Source organism: Panthera pardus, unplaced genomic scaffold (assembly GCF_024362965.1).
Source record: "Panthera pardus isolate Hobbes unplaced genomic scaffold, ASM2436296v1 HiC_scaffold_16, whole genome shotgun sequence".
Lineage (NCBI taxonomy): Eukaryota > Metazoa > Chordata > Mammalia > Carnivora > Felidae > Panthera > Panthera pardus.
In genome coordinates, this window is record NW_026526721.1 from 111,548,689 (window position 1) to 111,569,103 (window position 20,415).

General features: G+C 37.5%; 1 protein-coding gene and 1 pseudogene across 1 annotated transcript in view; one reads left to right on the forward strand and one right to left on the reverse strand.

Annotated features, from left to right (window-relative positions):
• Nucleotides 1-2,168: 2,168 nt before the first annotated feature.
• LOC109261293 (arylacetamide deacetylase-like 2) overlaps nucleotides 2,169-20,415 on the reverse strand; it is a 34,474-nt gene continuing 16,227 nt past the window's right edge. The window contains exons 3-5 of the mRNA XM_019439861.2: nucleotides 18,782-18,851; nucleotides 16,785-16,956; nucleotides 2,169-2,908 (exon numbers count right to left, since the gene is read on the reverse strand). Of these exons, the coding sequence (XP_019295406.2) occupies nucleotides 2,306-2,908; nucleotides 16,785-16,956; nucleotides 18,782-18,851 (845 nt within the window). The 3' untranslated portion in view covers nucleotides 2,169-2,305. The remainder of the gene's footprint in view (nucleotides 2,909-16,784; nucleotides 16,957-18,781; nucleotides 18,852-20,415) is intronic.
• Nucleotides 12,120-14,351, forward strand: LOC109257822 (dynamin-3-like; annotated as a pseudogene).

Here is a 20,415-nt window from a genome sequence, read left to right on the forward strand (position 1 = left end):
TTTCCCACTCAACGGTCCCCTTTAATAATTCTTGCAGAGCTGGTTTAGTGTTCATAAAGTCCTTTAGTTTTTGCTTGTCTTGGAAACTCTCTCTCTCCTTCTATTCTGAATAACAGCCTTGCTGGGTGGAATTCTTGGCTGCATATTTTTCCCATTGAGCACATTATATGTATCATGCTACTCCCTTATGGCCTGCCAGGTTTCTGTGGACAGGTCTGCTGCTAACCTTATGTGCCTACTCTTGTAGCTTAAGGACATTTTGTCCCCAGCTGCTTTCAGAATTCTTTTCTGAAATTCTTTTCTGTCAGACCTGTGCTAGTACAGATGCACCTGTAGGGAACAGCAGGGTGAGGTTTGTTGTAAGTAGTTCCAGCCTCCACTGGCGGCACTGTTTTGGTTGGTGAAGTCCCACCAGGTACTGGGTGGGGGAAGATGGCATCACCCCATTCTCCTTTCCTGGCTAGGGGAGCTGCTGCCCACCTCTGTTCAGTTAGACTTCACAGACAAGCAAGCCATCTCCCTTCCTATGTCCTACACTTCAATCAGATCCCTGCCTTCAACCCATTTGTGCCTAGGTTGTCAACATGCCCAGTGTCACAGCTCTCCTGTGTTTTATCTCTGGTGCATGGCTGGTATTCAAAATTACTAATCTTAAAGGACAAGGTGAGCCAGAGGCCTGTACACCCCTCCAGAGGAGATCCTCACAGTGCTGTGCCTGGTCCTGTTATGTCCATGAAAATAGGCTGCACAGATGTACAGGTGCCTGGAGTTTATGGTGAAGCATAGCCAAAAGCTGGAACCAGGTTATCTGCCCTATGCACACACTTCTGTCCCCTGCTGTTGAATGGTTGCTCAAAGGCACCAGCCAGGTCTTTTGTCTGTGGAGAGGAAATATACCATCTTCCAAATGCACAGCAGGGAAGAGAAACTTTCTCTCCCACTGTGACCCAGGGGCTCCCCACAACCCACTATCCGCTGTCCACTGCTGACCTTCCACCCTCCTTTCCCCAGGAGTACTGCTGCCCTCCCAGATTGACTCCCACGAATGGTAGAGAATTCCAAAACCTCGGAATTTCAGCTCCACTGTTTGCAAATATTGCAATAATCATTTCCTCCCAATTCCCCAATGATTCTCAGAAAATCCTTTTCTTGTGCAAACCCAGTGCCATGCTCTCTCACCCTGTTTCCCTCTCCTTTCTGTAAAAAGGTCTTCCTACTCCTGTGGCACTGCAGCTTTTCTCTCCCCTAATGCACGTCTCCACACCTCTTAACCTGCCACATTCTCTCCTTCAAATTATGAAGATTGTTCTCTTAATCCTCAGATCAATTTCCTAGGTATTCAGAATGATTTGATGTGATCTAGCTATGTTTGAGGAAGGACGCAAGCCCAGGGTACCCCTACTACTCCACCATCTTAACTCTTCCCCTCGTTGAGTGCATACTTAGATGTGATTGAACTTTAACAAATTATAATGTTGATCTGTTGCCTTTTTAAAACATTTGACTGAAAATGTGAAAAAAAAAAAAGGCCTTCTAGAAAAAAATCTAAATCCTACTCCGTGGGAATGTCACCTTACATGGGGAAAAAAAGGCAGGTATTTGCAAATGCAATTAAGGATTTTGAGATGGGGAGAGGATCTTGGATCACTTCGGTGGAAACACATGTACCTTTCTAAAAGGGAGGCACAGATGAAGGCCAGTGAAGATGGAGCCGAGAAAAATTTGAAGATGCTAACCTTGAAGATAATGTGATCTGGCTACCCCAAGGAATAATGACAGCCATCGGATGAAGGAGGCAAAGAGCTCCATCTAGAGCCTCCAGAGGGAGTGTGGCTCTTGCCAGCACCCTGATTTGGTGACCCTCTGAGAGAAAACATTTCTGCTGTTTTAAGCCACCAAATTTGTAGTAAAACATTACAGCAGTCATAGGAAACTAATCCAATTACCTTGTAACTTTTTCCCTTTATTTTTCCTTTGCCCACTCACTATTATAATTTCTCTGCCATCTTCTCTAACGTATCAGTAACCATTCTTATTCTCAACTTGAATAGGTGTTGGTTTGTATTAGGACCAACATAATTATCATAAACTATAAATAAAAGGATTATATACATTTTACACATGCAGTTCTAGGAATAAGAAAAATTAACTAGCTCAAGGACATACAGTCACTTTTATAACTGATTTTAATCTCCATTCAGATAACACAAATGACATTGCTCTTTGTACCACACCTGTGATAATTTGTATATCACAAATTACAACCCATTAACTGGTGGCCCTATATATTTTATATATATTACATTTATAAATTCTTATCCAGCCAACTAATATACATGTCTTTTATCCTGAGACCTAGACGTAAGTACACTGGTGACACCATCAACGATAAAGCTCCATGGAACCCATTCTCAATATGGTCATGAGTAACTTGAACTCCAACATTTTGAAGTCTTGTGACATACATAAGTCCATCATCCCTTACACAATCATACTGACAGGTAAGAATATAGGTTGATGGCAAATTCTGTAACTGAGAATCACTGGCTAACAAGGGAGATGCTCTGATATCCATAAGTGCTGGCAATGAATAATTATGTCTTCCAAGAACTGGTTTGGTATAAACATGGTTTTTTCTATATTCCTTGGGTAAAAGAGTACTCCAGTTAACAAACTTAAACAGGTGTCTTGATTCCAGAGGCATATGTTGGTTTCTTCTGATTGCTTGGGCAAGTGTTTCATCAGTGGTTAAATATGAGCTAATGAGTTTTATGCCAAAGTCCTTTGTTAGAATTATACCACACTCATGTTCTTGGTGAGATGGCAAACAAGAATCTATTATCTGTAAGACAGGGTAAATTAAAGCTTGAAGCTTGATTTTATGCTTTATTTCAAGATCAATCTGCACCTGAAAAAAACATAATGATGTCCTATAAGCAAAAATTCCAAAACTTCAGGAGGGAGAGATTTAATTTTTAAAACGTAAGCAATCATGAGATAAACAAATCTACATAAATTGATGTGATAATATATTATTTTCACAATATTTATAATGACCTTCAGTGGCATAAAAACTTGTCAAGCTCATTTCAACAGTAAAGTTTTAAAAATGTTGGTTGTGTGTGAAAAAGGGAGAGAGATAGAGACGCCCAGGTATAAAACAAATAAGTCCCAGGGATGTCATGTATAGTGTGGTTACTAGGTTAATAATCCTGTGTTGTATATTTGAATGCTATTAAAATAGTAAATCTCAAATGTTCATATCACAAGAAAAACAATTTGTAGTTATGTGTGGTGATAGATGTTAACTTGACATATTACTATGTTGATCAAGCTGCAATATGTACATCTATCGATTATGCTGTGTACCTGAAACTAACATGATGTTGTATGTCAATTGTATATTGATTAAAAACAAATTTAAAACAGACAATGTCAGGAAGTGAGGCACTACTGGGCTGTACCCAAGAGCAATTTGAGAGACTGGGAGCAGCAGCCACAGGAATCTCAATCCCAGGTGGTGACAGAAGTAGCAGCAACCTGGCTTTGTAACCACTAATAGTACATACCTTGCTAGATTTGCTTTAGCAATTTGATGCCTTATTGTCAACTGGGTTGGCACATCAAATGAGTTCATTACATTGGGTAAATGGGAAGAGAGAGAGAGAGAGAGAGAGAGAGAGAGAGAGAGACATGCATACATACATACATAGAATGAGGTTTTTGTCAAAAATCACCAATGCAAATAATCTAAATAGGATAACCCTGGAGGAAACTGACACTATAAATAAATCTGCAAGAATTATTGACTGCATGAAACCAAAGTGAATGGAAAAAATAAATATAGCTATTGAAATAATATTTTATCATAAATTTGAAAATTAAAATTAAAAATTAGCATTACAATTAAAATATTTTAAAACAGTTTAAAGTTTAAAATAATAGTATTTGGCTGTTAAGCAAGTTCCCAGCAACATACTGTAAATTTTAAGAAACATTATTTAAATGTAGAAGTACAGAGACAGAAAAGAGAAAAAAAGCCAATGGATAGGTAGCTTACCTTCTGAAAGAATGGTGATATTTGGAAAACAAAGGGATGAAATTATTTTTAAAAACCTTGTTGATATTCCATTTGACATACAAGGAGAGAATGTGGAATATGTAACATGGAGCCCTTTTTTCTTTTCAGAGGTGAAGGGGGGTGTCCTGAGGTTCACCTATGACCCTGAGAACCCTAAAGGAGAACCTGAAAATAATTTCCAAAAAGCAAGTGTCTAGGCTAGAGTGTGGCATCTGAGACAATGATATCTGGACAAATGAAAACGCCTGCTGTGACTAGAAGATGTACCTATAAGTCAACCTCTCACCAGGGTGGCTGGCTGAACTCAAAGGAGGGAATCAACTGAAATCCAAGATGTACCTCAGAAAGGGAAATAGTATCCCACCACCTCTATGATGCTCTCTGAGGGCATTAGAGGCTTCACAAGTTTAGAATGAAAATGAGCCAAGACAATGTTTCCTGACGGAAACTCTCAAATCTCTCCCAAGTGCCCTCATGTAGATAGATGATTTACTGAGCCAAAGTCTACCATCAACATCCCACTGCCAACGTCCCAAGCCTAGACAAGGAAACAAACAGCCCACATCCACAGGGAGAGGGCAAACAGAAACACACCAACCAACACCTTATCTGGCCCTAACTGTCCTTTCTGGAATGTCATATGAAATAAATTGTTTTCCCGCAAATGTGTCACTACTTACTATGTCTACGTCCTTACTATATCATTTGTTGCTTTGCCAGTCAATACCTCTTCCTATCTCTCTGTCATCCTTTGAAGCTCATTTTAAAGTTATCTCTTTGAAAATACTGGAAGGGCACCTGCTGGTCAGATCCACCAAGTTTGGCAATTTTACCCTAGTTTTAGCAACCATGTTATCAGTCTAGTATGAATCTTCTTAGATGTTTTCTATATATTTACATATATTTCTAACCAAAAATGTATGATTATGCATGTAAGTAGCTGATCAAAGTTCACTTCTCTATCTTCAAACTCTTCTAAACTTCCAAAACTCTCTAGCTCTTTCAGGTCAATGATCAATTTCCCTTTACCTTTTAAAAATGTATATAATGGATCTCTCTCCTCGATTTTGAATTCCACAAGCACTGATAATATCTAAGTTGTCATTGTATGTCTTACCAGTTCTAAGATAATAAAAGGCTAAGTATAATATTTTTTAAAAGCAGACAAATAACTAAATCAAAATTGCTGCTCAGTTTCTAATTCTAAGAGGACATTGTGTTCTCTTAGAACCAGAAACCAGAGGACATATGAAGCAATAAGAGACTTATAATGAGTAGGTCCCAACAATAACACTTAATTATTGAATTATCTATAGCATTGTTCTTTCCTTCTAGATCCACATGGACTCAAAGACAAATGGCCAGAGTGCAAGAATGCAAATAAGCATTAATACTGAACCATAAACATTACTACTGAAAAGCCCTGAATGAACCTTCCTGTAACATAAATGTGAATATCACATTAATGGATACATATTTCTCATTCTGTGAGCAATCCATATGTACCTGGCTGCAAAAAGTGTGTAAGACATTTATCTCAGGATATTATCACTTCAAAAAGAACAAGAATGAAAATACAAAAGCAAAAAAAAAAAATTGAGAGAACACATCTTGCTTGTTGTGGTATCCTTGAGGTTTAAACACTGGTAACTGTTCTTAAATTGTCCACTTAAATTTTTATTATTGTTTTCAGTATAACAAAGACCTCTGGGTAACTCAGTAGAAGGTTACAGAATACATTCAAAAAAGCCCATTCTTATTTTTAATCCCTTCCAATAATTAACATTATTTCAATGAGAACACAATGGATGTGATATATTTCAACTTGTCTTTTGTACTTAAATACCATTAATTCTAAACTCATGAAATCTAAAATACAATTCTCCCATATAAACTATTCCCTCTGCTCCTCTTTTATTAAACCATGCAATTTAAATTTCTAACTGGTTTTTCAAGTTACAGGTCATGCCACTGATAGTATTGTTACCATGAGAGTAGTTTATTAACACCATGGTAAAGACTGATCTCCTCAATCTAGAAAGTTGGCAACAAAATTCGAAACCAGTTCATAAAAGGCTTCTGTATCATACTAAAAAGCTTAGAATGACATGTAGGTCAGAAGGATTTTCACTCCTGCGTTAATTTCTTTATTCACAACTAGCCCCCATTAGTTGGGAATGGTGACTGAGGGGTAGCTGATAGGAAAGACAGAGAAAAACCACTCATGACTTTATGCCCTGCCCAGAGAGCCCTATATCAGTTTACTGACTCAAGTGCTTTGAAGCCCATGTATTTGCCTGTCATGAATACTTGTGCCTGACATAAAGCCTGCTCCAGACAGTCTGAAGCATTACTGAATCCTCTCCCATTCCCCAAATGCCCCAAGGCCATCTATTAGGGCAATGGTGCTTTCCTAGAGAATGGCCGGTTCTTCTTGCCTAGCGCATACATTACTGTTCCTGCATTGAGTCCCTCGTTATCCACAGCCCAGCTCAAACCAGTCACTGGTTTGCAAAGGTCCTTACCATCTAGCCCCCTGGTTTAGATGTGTATTATTTAAAGTTCTGCACATCCACAGCAACTTATCCTGTGCTTGTCATCCATAGAAAGATAGATGTATGTAAAATATTAGTTATATATGGAGTTCCCACATCACTACTGATAATCCTGTTCATCAAACTTAGCAGATCTACTATTTTTTAATCCGGTGCACCCAGCTTCATAGCAATTGTGATTGCTTCCCTCACTACTCTTCCTTTTCATTGATCACCCCCACCTCGTACCACATCCAACTTCACCAACACACAGATAGCCAGTGAGTATTTGGGTGACTACGAGCCACCATGAAGGAACTCCAACACAAGAGGACTTTTGGCATCACCCTGGAGCACATGTTCCAACTTTTGTAGGAGCTGGAGAACTCCCACATGGAGCCTACTGTAGTCTGAATGTTTATATTCCTCCAAATTCATACGTTGAAAAGCTAATGTCCAAGATGGTGGTATTAGCCCATGGGGTGGTTGGGACTCCTTAACGTCCAACACTTATTTCACCAATTCCCCCACCCACCACCCCTCTGGTATCATCAGTTTGTCCTCTATGGTTAAGAGTCTATTTCTTGGTTTGCTGCTCTCTCTTTTTCCCCATGATCATTTGTTTTGATATTTAAATTCCACATGAGTGAAATCATATATACAATGGAATGTTCCTCAGCCATAGAAAAGAATGAGATCTTGCCATTTGCCACAAAGTGCCTAGAGCTAGAGAGTATTATGCTAAGATAAATACAACAAGCAACAGTATTTTTTAAAATACAAATGTGATTAAAATTTTTCTATGACTTCACGATGCCCTTGGAGAAAAAAAAAATCAAAAGAGGCATGATTTGCCCCTGCCATCCTTTCTAACATCACTATTCACCGTACTTCCACTGATGTAGTATCTATGCACTTAGTTTTTTGTTTTTGTTTTTGTTTTTTTTTTTGAACCAGGATTCCAAAAGAGACAAACAGTAACTGCATAAATAGGGAGGGGACAGAATGAATCCGTTCAACTCTTCTCAGCAAGTCGCAAAAACAACTTGATTCCAAGGTGAATAATCAGTTATGGTTCAATTCAGCAGCATGTAGGACAAGTGTCTTTATTTAATCTCTAAATCTTTCCCACAAAGATGTGTTGAGGATAATCTGTAATATCGTGCTGTGTTACACAAGGGGACTGATAAAGAGGCTGCCCTCAGGTAAAACAGGCAGAAGAGAGGCCAAGGTCCAACTCTGGAGTATTCTGAAGGGTGGAGGAAGAAGACAGCAAGAGTACAGGTATGATGGCAGGGTTTGGATATATAAAGATTAAAAAAAAATTATTGTCCCAGATTCCAAAATACTTAGAGTCCAGTTGGGATTGTGCACATGCAACAAATAATAGGATAATCACTGGAGTGTAACTGCTTTGAGTAGTATAGAGGAGGTTCGCCTGTAAGGGTTTCTAGTGCTTATGGAATATCCAGGTGGGGAAAACCATTTGGATACATGGGTTTTGAGCTCATGACAGTGGCATTAGTGGGAGGCATAACTTTAAGAGCCTTTAGCAGATCATTCAGAGCTGAAGTCATGAGACCAAGCAGAGAATGGGATAAAAGCCAGAAGGACCAAACGTTGAGTCCTAAGGAAAATCAGACTCAAAGGAGTGTATAGACCAAGAGTTCATCTCCCATAAAGCTGAATGGAAGAGAAGATAAGAACAGGGAGAGTGAGTATTTTAAGACAAAAGTTGGCAAGAGTTTCAAGTGATGAAAAGAAGTTAAAGAACAACAACAAAAATGCCCTTAGATATAGAAATAATGAGATCCCGGACCTACTTAGCCACAGCAAGTTGAACAAATGGCCAGGAGAGAATACAAAGTGATTAAATGAGGAAGGTATACATTAGGAGTATGTAGAAAAAGAGCTTAAAATGATGAGAGTTGAATATCTGATGTTAGGCTGTAGCAAAACAACTTTCTTACTTACCAAAGTGACCTCCACCTGTAACTCCAGAGTAAGGCAACTTTGTTGTTACTGTGTGTCAGGTAAACAGCTTTCATATGTTGAAAGGTAATAATTTCAAAGCCAGATGAATTTCAGGCTTAACTTGCACTGTTAATAAAGGTCTTTTAGTTTTACAGAACTGAGCAACCTAGCCAATCTTTTATTTAATCTAGCAAACTTACTAAGTCATTTTTTCCCTGAGATGAAGATGTAAATCCCAAGACAAGATGCTTTTCCTAGACACGTCTTCTGCTTGGCCAACACAGGGAGAGAAAGACCTACTGCTAATCGACCCATGAAAGAAGAATGGAAGAATTTCTCTTAGTCTTTTTTTTTTTTTTTAATTTTTTTTAACGTTTATTTATTTTTGAGACAGAGCATGAACGGGGGAGGGGCAGAGAGAGAGAGGGAGACACAGAATTGGAAGCAGGCTCCAGGCTCCGAGCCATCAGCCCAGAGCCCGACGCGGGGCTCGAACCCACGGACCGCGAGACCGTGACCTGAGCCGAAGTCGGACGCCCAACAGACTGAGCCACCCAGGCGCCCCAGTGGTTTCTCTTAGTCTTAATAGAGGGATAATTGGTCCAAGATCTAACAAACGATGACAAAGACCTCCTGAGACTACACAGTGGCTTCAGAAAACCATCTTGATTGTGCTGGCACAGATGGATAGAGGTTTCCAGAGAGCAATGGTGATGCAAGATTGAAATTAACGGAGGACTGGTATTTCTACGTTCAGTGGATTTCATGTAGTCCATGTGACACTGCTATGTTGCGATTACATGGAGATTAATAAACAAATAAATAGTATACCTAGTATACTTAGTATATAAACAAAGAATATAGTATACCTGCTACTGAAAATATCCCAGGTTGAAGGGTATGTAGTGTCACTTTTTTTTAAGGCATCATCATTAATTAGTCTCTGATTTATATTTACTCTTAAGACTGGTAAAGAAAACATTAAAAATATTTTTAGAGAAGTGTCAAACATATAAGATCATATGTGGCCATAGAAATATGATGTAGAGATGTCACAGAAATATTGTTATAAATCGATCACAAGGCTACGTTGACACCTTATGACAAATGATACAAATTAGTAGGAACAATATATTTAGAAAGGTTAACCTATAAACAAATAGAGATATCTTATATTACCACTACCTTTCAAATTTCCTACATAGAATCACATAGTTTTTAACAACTGCGAAGGGTGGAACTTAATAATTACTTCAGAGTATTGAATCAATTCATATTATTTTCTAAAATTAAGAAGATGTTTATGCCATAAATAAATAAAAATAATGCATAAATTACTCTAAAATATAATTAGATGAGATGGCCAGGAAATTGAATTTAAATGCTATTAAATTTAAAAAAATTGCTCCTTAAAGTAAAGATTAAGGAACTTTGTTGAGAGAAAGTTTTTCGACTATAGTGATTATTCAGATCATTGTAATTGGTAAGCAACATTAGTAATTTTAGGACACATTATGTGATTTTGCCAGAAAATCTCAGAATTGTAGGGAAAAGATACTCATTTCTCTTTCAGTAAGTAGAAGAGAATTGAAAAATGGACAAAGTCCAAAACAGAAAATTACAGAATACAGAAGAATCTATTTAACTTCTTAATCCACGAGAACATCTTTTTACACTATGAATTACATATATATATACACGAGAACATCTTTTTACACTATGAATTATATATATATATATTTGGTATCCATTAGGAAGGATATATCTAATATGTCGCCTGAAGTCTTCTCAGAGTACACAAAAATACCGATCTCTAAATGAGGTATTCTTACTGAAACTGAGCTTTTCAGGCTGTAAATCTGTAACATACTATTAAACGCTTTGTTGAAACATGAGACTTTGAAAAAAGGGAGGGGTGGTATAATACTTACAAAGTAAAAGGTGATTTTAATTAGCCAGATAAAGAATAAACCTAGCATGGGGAATAAAACTTTTTGATTAAAATACAACTCATGTAGAAAGTTTAGCTGACCATGAAGAATAAGCAACTTAAAGTATGATCATAAAAAACAGGAGGGGCACCTGGGTGGCTCAGTCCGATGAGCGTCCGACTTTAGCTCAGGTCATGATCTCGTGGTTCATGGGTTTGAGACCCACATCGGGCTCTGTGCTGACAGCTCAGAGCCTGGAGCCTTCTTAGGATTCTGTATCTCCCTCTCTCTGCCCTTTTCCCTCTCTCTGTCCCTCTCCCTCAAGAATAAATAAACATTAAAATGTTTTTAAAAAAATAAACAAGAAATGCTAAAGGAAATCACTTTTTTGTTATACTATGTAACCATGTTGAGTTCTGATACAGTATTTTCAGCTGTAAAACAATTTCTTTGATCAGATATATCAGAAAGTTAATTAGATATTATGTTCTTCTACAAGTAGCCAATTCAAAGAATACGATAATGTCAAATTTTAATTCACTTCAAGACAACAACTTGTACTGTCCTACAAATTGTACTGAGAATCGCATCTGTTTTTGGTAGCTGTGTTAATATTCAGGATTGCCCTGCTGGAAAGGTCTTCACATCTTGATGGATCTTTATGGCTACATGTCATAATCATTTCAAAAGCTTTCTTCATTTACAAAGCCTGGCAAATATTACAAAATGCAAACAGACATTACAGGTGTTAAAGGTGCTTCTTGATCATTATTGGGTAATTATTGGACAGTTTCCAGAATTTCTATGTCCATAAAACCAGTTTTCGATAAAATTCAAGATTTGATTGCTGTATGATTTGGTGTAGCGATTCGTATGTAAAACAGGGGACAGTCTCCAATATTCATTCTCTACCACACTTCCCACCCCATCCCAGCAAGATTTTTCAAATAAGTGATGTATTAATTCAAATACATAGCAAATTAGTTTAGGTTGGAAGAGGCCTCGGGAATCAACAAGTCTAATGGCTTACAAATTTTTTTTTGGTAATGAAATTCTGCAGAGCCAAAGGTGAAACTTTGCTAACTACTGCCATTCTGGCTCCACAATAGGGTTTTGTATGTGTATGTGGTGTTACAGATTAGTATACATGCATATGTATATGTACACTTTCATATTATGAATGTGTGTATCTCTCTTTGCAATGTGCATATGTATATATAAAATATAAATATATGTGTCTGTATATAATTTTCTTCTGAGTGGTCTGAGTATTTTATTTTCATTCCTAATTTTTTTTTTAATGAGCAAGATTCTGGGTTTGTGAAGAGGTGGAAATTTGGGAAGAGTGGAACACCTGGAGATGGTTTCAAAGCCCTGTGCACTTGGCCCATACCTTGCCCTATCCATGTCTTCCCTATCCTTTTATAATTACCTGCTAATCTAGGACATTCTCCTTTGGGGGTTGGGCATTGCAACGAGATGGTCTTTTGTGCTGCACTATGAGCAGAATATGCTGGATTTATTAACTACACAGGAAAACAGATTTTGATGGTGTGTGCCATGAAATTGAAGCAGAAAAAGATCAGGTGACCAGAAGGAATGCAGACATTTTCTCCAATCCAATTTATTTATGACTCTATTCCCTACACGTGTGAAATCCAATCCTTATCGTCCTACCTGGATAAAGTGTCCACAGGAAATCAGTCACCATATCAGTCACCAATCAGAGAAATGATTTCACAGTTCATCATGCAGGAGAACTGATACTGGCTGTTACCCCAGCCAATACCAATCTTACAAACTAAGATCATGGAAGATAACTAAATAAGTTGATTCTCAGGGTGCCTGGTTGGCTCGGTCAGTTAAGCGTCAGACCCTTGGTTTGGGCTCAGGTCATGATCTCACATGCTGACAGCACGGAGCCTGCTTGGGATTCTCTCCCTCTCCCTTTGCCCCTCCTCCACTCATGCTGTGTCTGTCAGAAAAGAGAGAAAGAAAGAAAGAAAGAAAGAAAGAAAGAAAGAAAGAAAGAAAGAAAGAAAGAAAGAAAGAAAGAAAAAAAAAAAAGAAAGAAAGAAAGAAAGAAAGAAAGAAAGAAAGAAAAGCAAAGAGAGAGAAAGGAAGGAAGGAAGGAAGGAAGGAAGGAAGGAAGGAAGGAAGGAAGGAGGAAAGGAGAGGAAAGGAAAGGAAAGGAAAGGAAAGGAAAGGAGAGGAAAAGAAAGGAAAGGAAAGGAAAGGAAAGGAAAGGAAAGGAAAGGAAAGGAAAGGAAAGGAAAGGAAAGAATTTGATTCTCAAGGTCTGAAAACTACTGGAGTCATCACCAAACTAGACTTTATAGACGAAGAAACAGATGCCAGAGATGTCCTAGAGAACAAGATGCTGCCTCTTCACAGGGATTATGTGATGGTGGCAAACAGAAGCTGGAAGAATATATATGGGAAGGAGGAAAGGAAATTGTTTCTCTCACATTCAGCTTACAAACATATTGCCAGTCAGATGGGGACCCCATACTTGCAGAAGTTCCTTAATCAGCAACTTACCAACCACATTTGACATAATCTGCCAAACTTCAGGAACAAATTAGAAGGACAGTTGTCCTCCACAGAATGACAGAATGTGAAGTAGGAGCCTACAAACACTTCAAGCCAGAAGAGCCCACCAGGAAGACCAAAGCATTGCTGTAGGTAGGTCAACAATTTGCTGTGGACTTTGAGAAGAGAATCACAGTGTGAGGGGATCAAGTAGTTACCCTGGAATTCTCAAAGGGCTTTAAATCCATTGTATTTTCTATGAAGGCTTTCCTTCTGAGACAGTAAAGATGGGGTTCAGTGAGAAAGAACTGTGAAGAGAAATAACCTATGCAATCAAAAACATACACTGTATCAGGACAGGGTTGTTTACTCAAGACATGGCATTTTGAGCAATAGTCAAGAAACAAATTGCAAACCCTTCCTTAAGGTGTGTGGATCTGGGAAAACAAATATTTATCAACAGTGTCAAAAAGTACACCAAACAAAAAAAGACTGGCAAACTTCCCCAGACTCTTCAAGTAAATGGAAAGGATGATTGGTGACCACATTTGACAGCAGAAGGGAAGACAAAGTACTAGGTCCTGATATTGATTGACATCCAGTCTCCTACACCAACACTAGTCATAAAGATTTCATAACTTTGCAAATGTTCAGCAGAGAATCAGTCAGGTTCACAAGAAAAATAGATTTGGAAATTAAGTAATTTGAAAGATGCAGCTAACCATCAGCATCAGTGGCATCATGAAAGGAGGCTCTAAAGGATACTGGTTTATATTTACCCCTGAAAGTTTGTCCTGGTACAAAGATGACAAGGCAAAAGCAAAGAAGTATGTATTTCCCTGGGACAACCTGAAAGTCTGGGATGTGGACAAGAGCTTTATGCCTAGCGAACACATACGTATATTCTTTAATAAAGAACAAAGGGCTGTATACAAAGACTGTTGCTTCCTTGAGCTGGCATGTGATTCACAGGAGGATGTAGGCAGCTGGAAGACATCTCTACTAAGAACTGGGGTTTCTCCTGATGAATCTTTTACTGCAAATAATGAGAATAGCCAAGGAGAAAACTTTTCCATGGACCCACAAGTGGAGAGACAAGCAAATATCACTCATAACCTGATAGATTCCTACATGTCTACCACCCACAAATGTGCCAACATCAAATTCCCAAAATGATAATGCACTTGCTAATCAAAAATGTTAAAGATTTTTATAACTTCAGAGCTCTTCGCACAGCTTGGTTCTTTACAGGACCAAAATACTCTGATGAAGGAATCTGCTGAGCAGCCTCAGCACTGAGATGAGATATACCAAACCCTTAAAAAAGCCCTTGTGATCATTGGTGATATTAACACTGGCACTACCTTCATCCTAGGGATTTCTGTGGATGGCTCCTGGAAACAGCACTCCTGTAGGTCACCACCTCCAAGTCCCACAACCTACAACAGACATTGAGTGCTCCCCTCATATGGCCCACATGGCCCACATCTCTCCCAAGGTCTGCCCCTGCCAATCCTCTCCTGCACCCCACTTGGGAGCTACCCCAGTTCCGTTCCGGCTGACCCCTTACTTCTTTTTCCCAACAGCAACAGTTCACTTGGAGTACCTCTGCAAGTTTCCTCTCAACCCACAAGAGTCCCTCCCAATGTTCTAAGTCATTCCCCCAAATTTTGAGTGAGGGCAAACCCATGACTCTTTTGAGTGTCTCTTTGAGTCTCTCTTTGCATATGTAACATCAAACTTTGGTGCCGCCAATGATGAAGCTAGTAAGCCTTGATGACTTGGGCTCAGGAAACACAGACAACTAATTGACTTGTGTGACTGGCCTGTGTCTGATTTCCCCACAATCACATGGTGGAAATTACCTAACTTAGTCCCTCTTCAACATCCCTCTATAAGTTTGACTTTTAGGAGCTGAGTGTCATTTGGACAAATGAATTCATCTTGTGACTTCTGATTTCAGCTGTGAGCTTTCTATTTTCCTCACCATTCTTCTCCTTTAAAGAACAAATAAATATATTTATGATTAGGTTTTCTGAAAAAAAATTGGAGGAGGAGTTGGGATGCTTCCCAAATGATTGAATGAGGCCAGTATAACTTTATGTCAAAACCTGACAAGGGGTGCCTGGGTGGGTCAGTCAGTTGAGTGTCCAACTCTTGATTACAGCTCAGGTAATGATCCTGGGACATGGGATTGAGCCCTGTGTAGGGCTCCACATTCAGTGTGGGGTAAAATTCTCTCTCTCTCTCTCTCTCTCTCTCTCTCTCTCTGTCTCTTGGGGCAACTAGGTGGTTCAGTTGGATAAGAATCCAACTTTATCTCAGGTAATGACCTCATAGTTCATGGGTACGAGCCCCATGCTGGACCCTGCAATGGACTCCACATTGGTATCTGCACTGACAGCTCTGAGCCTAGAGCCTGCTTCAGATTCTCTGTCTCCTTCTCTCTCTGCTCCTCTGCTGCTTACACTCTCTCTCAAATTAAATAAACATTTTTAAAAAAAGGACTCTCTTTCTCTACCCCCACACCTTCTTGCCTGTGCTCACTCATTTGCTCTCTCTCTCTCAAAAAAAAAAAAAAAAAAAAACTTTGACAAAGAACTTTTAAAAGATAGACATCAATCCCTCAAATCTTTAATTTCAGCAAAAAGAAACCAGCAAAATATAATAGCTTTAAGTCATCATGACCAGGGAGGCTCATAATTTTACATCTGAAAGTCAACTGACATAATTTACTACATCAAAAGAATAAAGGAGAAAAATCACACTGTAATATCAATAGATCCATTAAAAACATTTAGCAAACTTAATACCTATTTATGCAAACACTATCATCAAATCAGGAATAGTAAAGACTTTCTCAGCCTGACAAAAGCCAACTGTAAAACGCTTTTAGTTAACATCATATTTATTGGTGAAATATTGAATGATTTCCTTCTAAAATTCAGAGAATGACAATTGTATTCAATATAGTCCTGGAAGCCCTAGCTAGTGCACTAATTAATAAAAGAAAAGCATAAAGATTAAAAAGGAAGAATTAAAATGGTCTCTAGTGGCAGGAGATAGGACTATGTAGAATATCCTAGGAAACATTAAAAAAAAAACCCTAGAATTTATAAGTGAAATTTTTAAGGATATGATTGTAAAAGGTCAGTGTAAAATGCAAATGATTTCTGAATACTTTCAAAGAGGCACTTGAAAAATATTATTTTACATGAAAATTTTCCCAAATAATTCAGGAATAAATTTAAGAAAAGATTTGTAAGATTTCTACACTGAAAAAGGAAAATACTGAGGAAAGTGAAGAGGACTTAAATAAAAAATGACATAAACCATGCACTTTAATTGGAAGTACCAGGATTATTAACCTATAGATTCAACACAATACCATACAAAATCCAAATTAGCTTTTTTGTTTTTAGAAATTGACAAGATATCCCAGTATTTTTATGGAAAAGATTTAGAGTATTAGAAACAATTTTGAAGAAAGACCAAAGCTGGAATCAGAATAGTATCAGGCATAAGAACAGACAAACAGGTCAATGGAACAAAAGAGAGGATTCAGAAATAGTCATATTGATAGTTAAATGATCTTAGACTCCAGTATCACTGTAATCCAATGAGAAAGTATGGTCTTTTCAACAAATGATGCTGAAAGAACTGGTTATGTGTATAGGAAAAAAAAATAATTTGTGACCTCTACCTCTCAGAATAAAAATAAATGCAACATACCTGTTGAGTCACAGCTGCTGCCAAATTGCCCCCAGAACTGTCTCCTGAAACACAGATTCGGGTGGGATCCACTCCATATTTTCTAAGAATTTTATCTTGAAGAAAAAATTTGACTGCAGTGAAACTGTCTTCAAACTGAGCAGGAAAATGATGTTGAGGAGCTAGTCTATAGCTTTAAAAAAGAATGATTTATTTAAACAATTTTTTTATAACATACCATTTATGGTTGTATCTTTCCATGTAGTTTTTCAATACCAAATAGATGCAATTTAACACCAGTTTCTATTTTTAATCTGTCAAAAAAATCACACTTGAGTTTTCCACTAACTCCTTAGTATATGGAAAAAAAAAAAGAAAAGAAAATTCATATAAAGGTTTTCAACCTTGTATCTACATTCCACGGATAGCATTGTGTGTGAGGGGTAAGGAGATATTAGGAACTCCCGACAATTGTAAGCATAGTTTTTAGTCCACATGCATTTTAGATTGGAGATACTCTATAGTTTATACCATATTCTCAATGTAACTGGAGGTCCAAACATTAAAAAAAATTATTGAAAGAGCACCATGGATGTTTGAGGACAGCAGATCTGAGAGATTATTATAGGGAAAGTGTTACATTTTTCAAGATCATGTGGATAAAAATCCTACATGCTTGCAATGTATATATCTCACCAAGGATAATGTCAAGGGGTTGATTTTAGATAAAAATTTTGAAATATAAATAACCTTTTAGTATGCTGGGAAGATTGTTTGTTTCTGATGAATTCATTTCTGAGGCAAACTATCACACTATTCTTTTAATGGATACAAATGGATTTTTTCCCCCACTATGTACATGGACCAGTAAACATAGGAGAATGGTTCTATCAGCCTGTTATCTATCAGGGCTAACTTTTTTTCTCATGCTCTTTAGAAAAACAAAATTTGTAAATATCTGTACTTAACATTAAATGTTAGTGTGATGATCCTTAAAATTTTATCATAAACTATCTTTAGAAAATCCTAAACAAAGTATGTTGGTATCTATTACTTTAAATGCAGTATATTTAGACGTTAGGGCAAAGAACACAAATCATAAGGATATGATAAAATATATAAGCCAGAAACAGACATATCACTATATTAAAATAGATTTAAAATGATAAGTTTTAGATTACTTCAAAAGGTATGGAGGTATAAAGGATATATCCTAATGTTATAAATGAGAAGTATCCCTGAAAATAGGAAGTTCTAGCCACTGCGAGTAATCAAAACAAACAGCATTGGCAATCACTCTTTAGATGACCAAATTGTCACTTTAGTTTTCTCTCTAAACTTTCATAGCTTCCTAGCTAAAAATCAAAACAAAACAACAAGAAAAAAACCCCCAAATCTATGTCACTATTACAGAGTAGAAGTCTTTAAGTATGTTTTTGTTACTATGGACTAGGGAAGAGAGGTACGAAAAAATCCCTCCTGGGGATGTGGGCTTCAGAAATACAGACTGCATAAGTATGAGAAAATATTGAACTGTCCTGACACATTCTGATATTTTCTAGCAAAATCCAGAAGGTAAAATTCACTTTTCCTGAGAATAACTTAAAATTCTTAGCTGATCCCAACCTTTACCTCCTACATTACTCCAAACAAGAATTATTATAAAACATTTTATTACCAACCCAAATATAATCTACCATCCCAAATTTGTAGGATTTATTTATATCTTCTTATCTAGCTATGTTACTTGGGGCTTGAGTTGGGACCTGAGTTTTAAGTGTCTAGAGCAAAAGTGTATCCAAAAATGCTCACTCAGGGATGTTACTCAGAGATTTCCAAAATCACAGAAGAATATGAGATAGTGGACTCTTCAGGAATGGTTTACATTGCAATGGTGATAAATAAAGAGAATAATTTTTTTAAATTGATATTTCAGGCATAGCTAACTTGATTTGGAAATCAAACCTCTACCTGGTGAAGGCAGAAATCATAGTAGCCAAAGAAAAACATTCTCTTACTCCAATCCTACAACAACAGCATTGAGTTTGTTTGCAGTCCATCTATTCAGGGAGTCATAAGCACTCTGCTCTGGAATGAAGAAAGAAATGTGAGAGTACTTTTGGTAAAAAAAACAAAAACAAAAACAAAAACAAAAAACCACAGCAACAGAAATGCTTGTAGCTATGAACTTGGAAAGAAATGTGAGTGTTATATAGAAACCTAAATTTCCCACTCCATTTCTATTCAGAGGGACCAGAATCAGCCTGACACAGTCTGGAGGAGTGTCTCCTCTGTCACTGTCTCCAGTGATGAAAAGATGACTTTGCAGATTGGTGTTTTGAGGAAGGGAAAGTAGCCTTGGGCCATTCTATTTTTTCTATTTGCATCCGCTGCCTGTACACAATGATTCTCCCAAGAAATTTTTGTGGCTTGTTGCGTTTTACTCTGCTTGCTTTTTCAGGCAGCAAGTTCCATAGGGAGGAACTGCGTGGCTGGTTAGCAGGGCCAGCCACGACAGATGAGTCAATCTAACTCAGTACCTAAATACACTTTCTCCCAAAGCCTTCTTTAGAAATAATGGTTATGTTTTGACTGTTGTTTATTTGAATTTTGTATATAATCTTCAGTTGGTTCAGAATTTGGGGGGAATGAAAATAATAGATACACTGACTCTGTAAAACCACAGCACTCAATAATACGGTTCCTTGAATCTCCATATTCTTTGCATGTCACATTAGGAAATGGTGTAATAACCTTGGTATTGAAGACAGAGTCTAAAGAAAAGTAACTTAATTTTGAGAGAACCTCTGGCGAGTGATAGATTTCCAAAATCACAGAAGAATATGAGATAGTGGACTCCTGAGGAATGGTTTACATTGCAATGGTGACAAATAAAGAGAATTATTTTTTTAATTGATATTTCAGGCATAGCTAACTTGATTTGGTAATCAAACCTCTGCTTGGTGAAGCCAAAGAAAATTATTCTCTTACTCCAATCCCACAACAACAGCATTGATTTTGTTTGCAGTCCATCTATTCAAGGAGTCATAAACCTTCTGCTCTTACATGTTCATTTTAGCACACAAGGCATCCCCTCTCTCCCTAGTACACATGTGTCTCTAACCCCAGGTACCTCCAAACCCAATTTACCAGTAACCTGGCCACATAACTTTGGCAACTCTGTGACATCTGCTACTACTTTATTTACCACAACATCCTAGAAATTCAGAGAAGCTGTTCCAAGATGTCTCCTGCAGATTAACAAAACTTCAAATTAAAAACTAATTAAATACTGGGTATGTGAATACCATGAAAACAGAAAAGTAAATCAACTAGCCTTTTAGGTAGATAAATGTTTTCATTCAAGACTGAGTTGATAATATGCAAGAAAAGGCAATGGGTGGATGAACACCAAAATGTACAAGACATAAGAAGTCACTGATACCCACAATGAAAGACCCTCAATGATATATTTCAAACCTGTCTTCATGTTATCTCCCAATACTTTTTATTTATCATAAAGCAAAAGTCATTTTAAGTTTTTTGTTTCCTATTCTTTATCTCCAGCTGTCCGAAGTCACACCATATTTCTGATAAAACTTGTTGGCTCATGTTTTTCCGTCTTCAATGTCCAATTACTGAATTTATATCA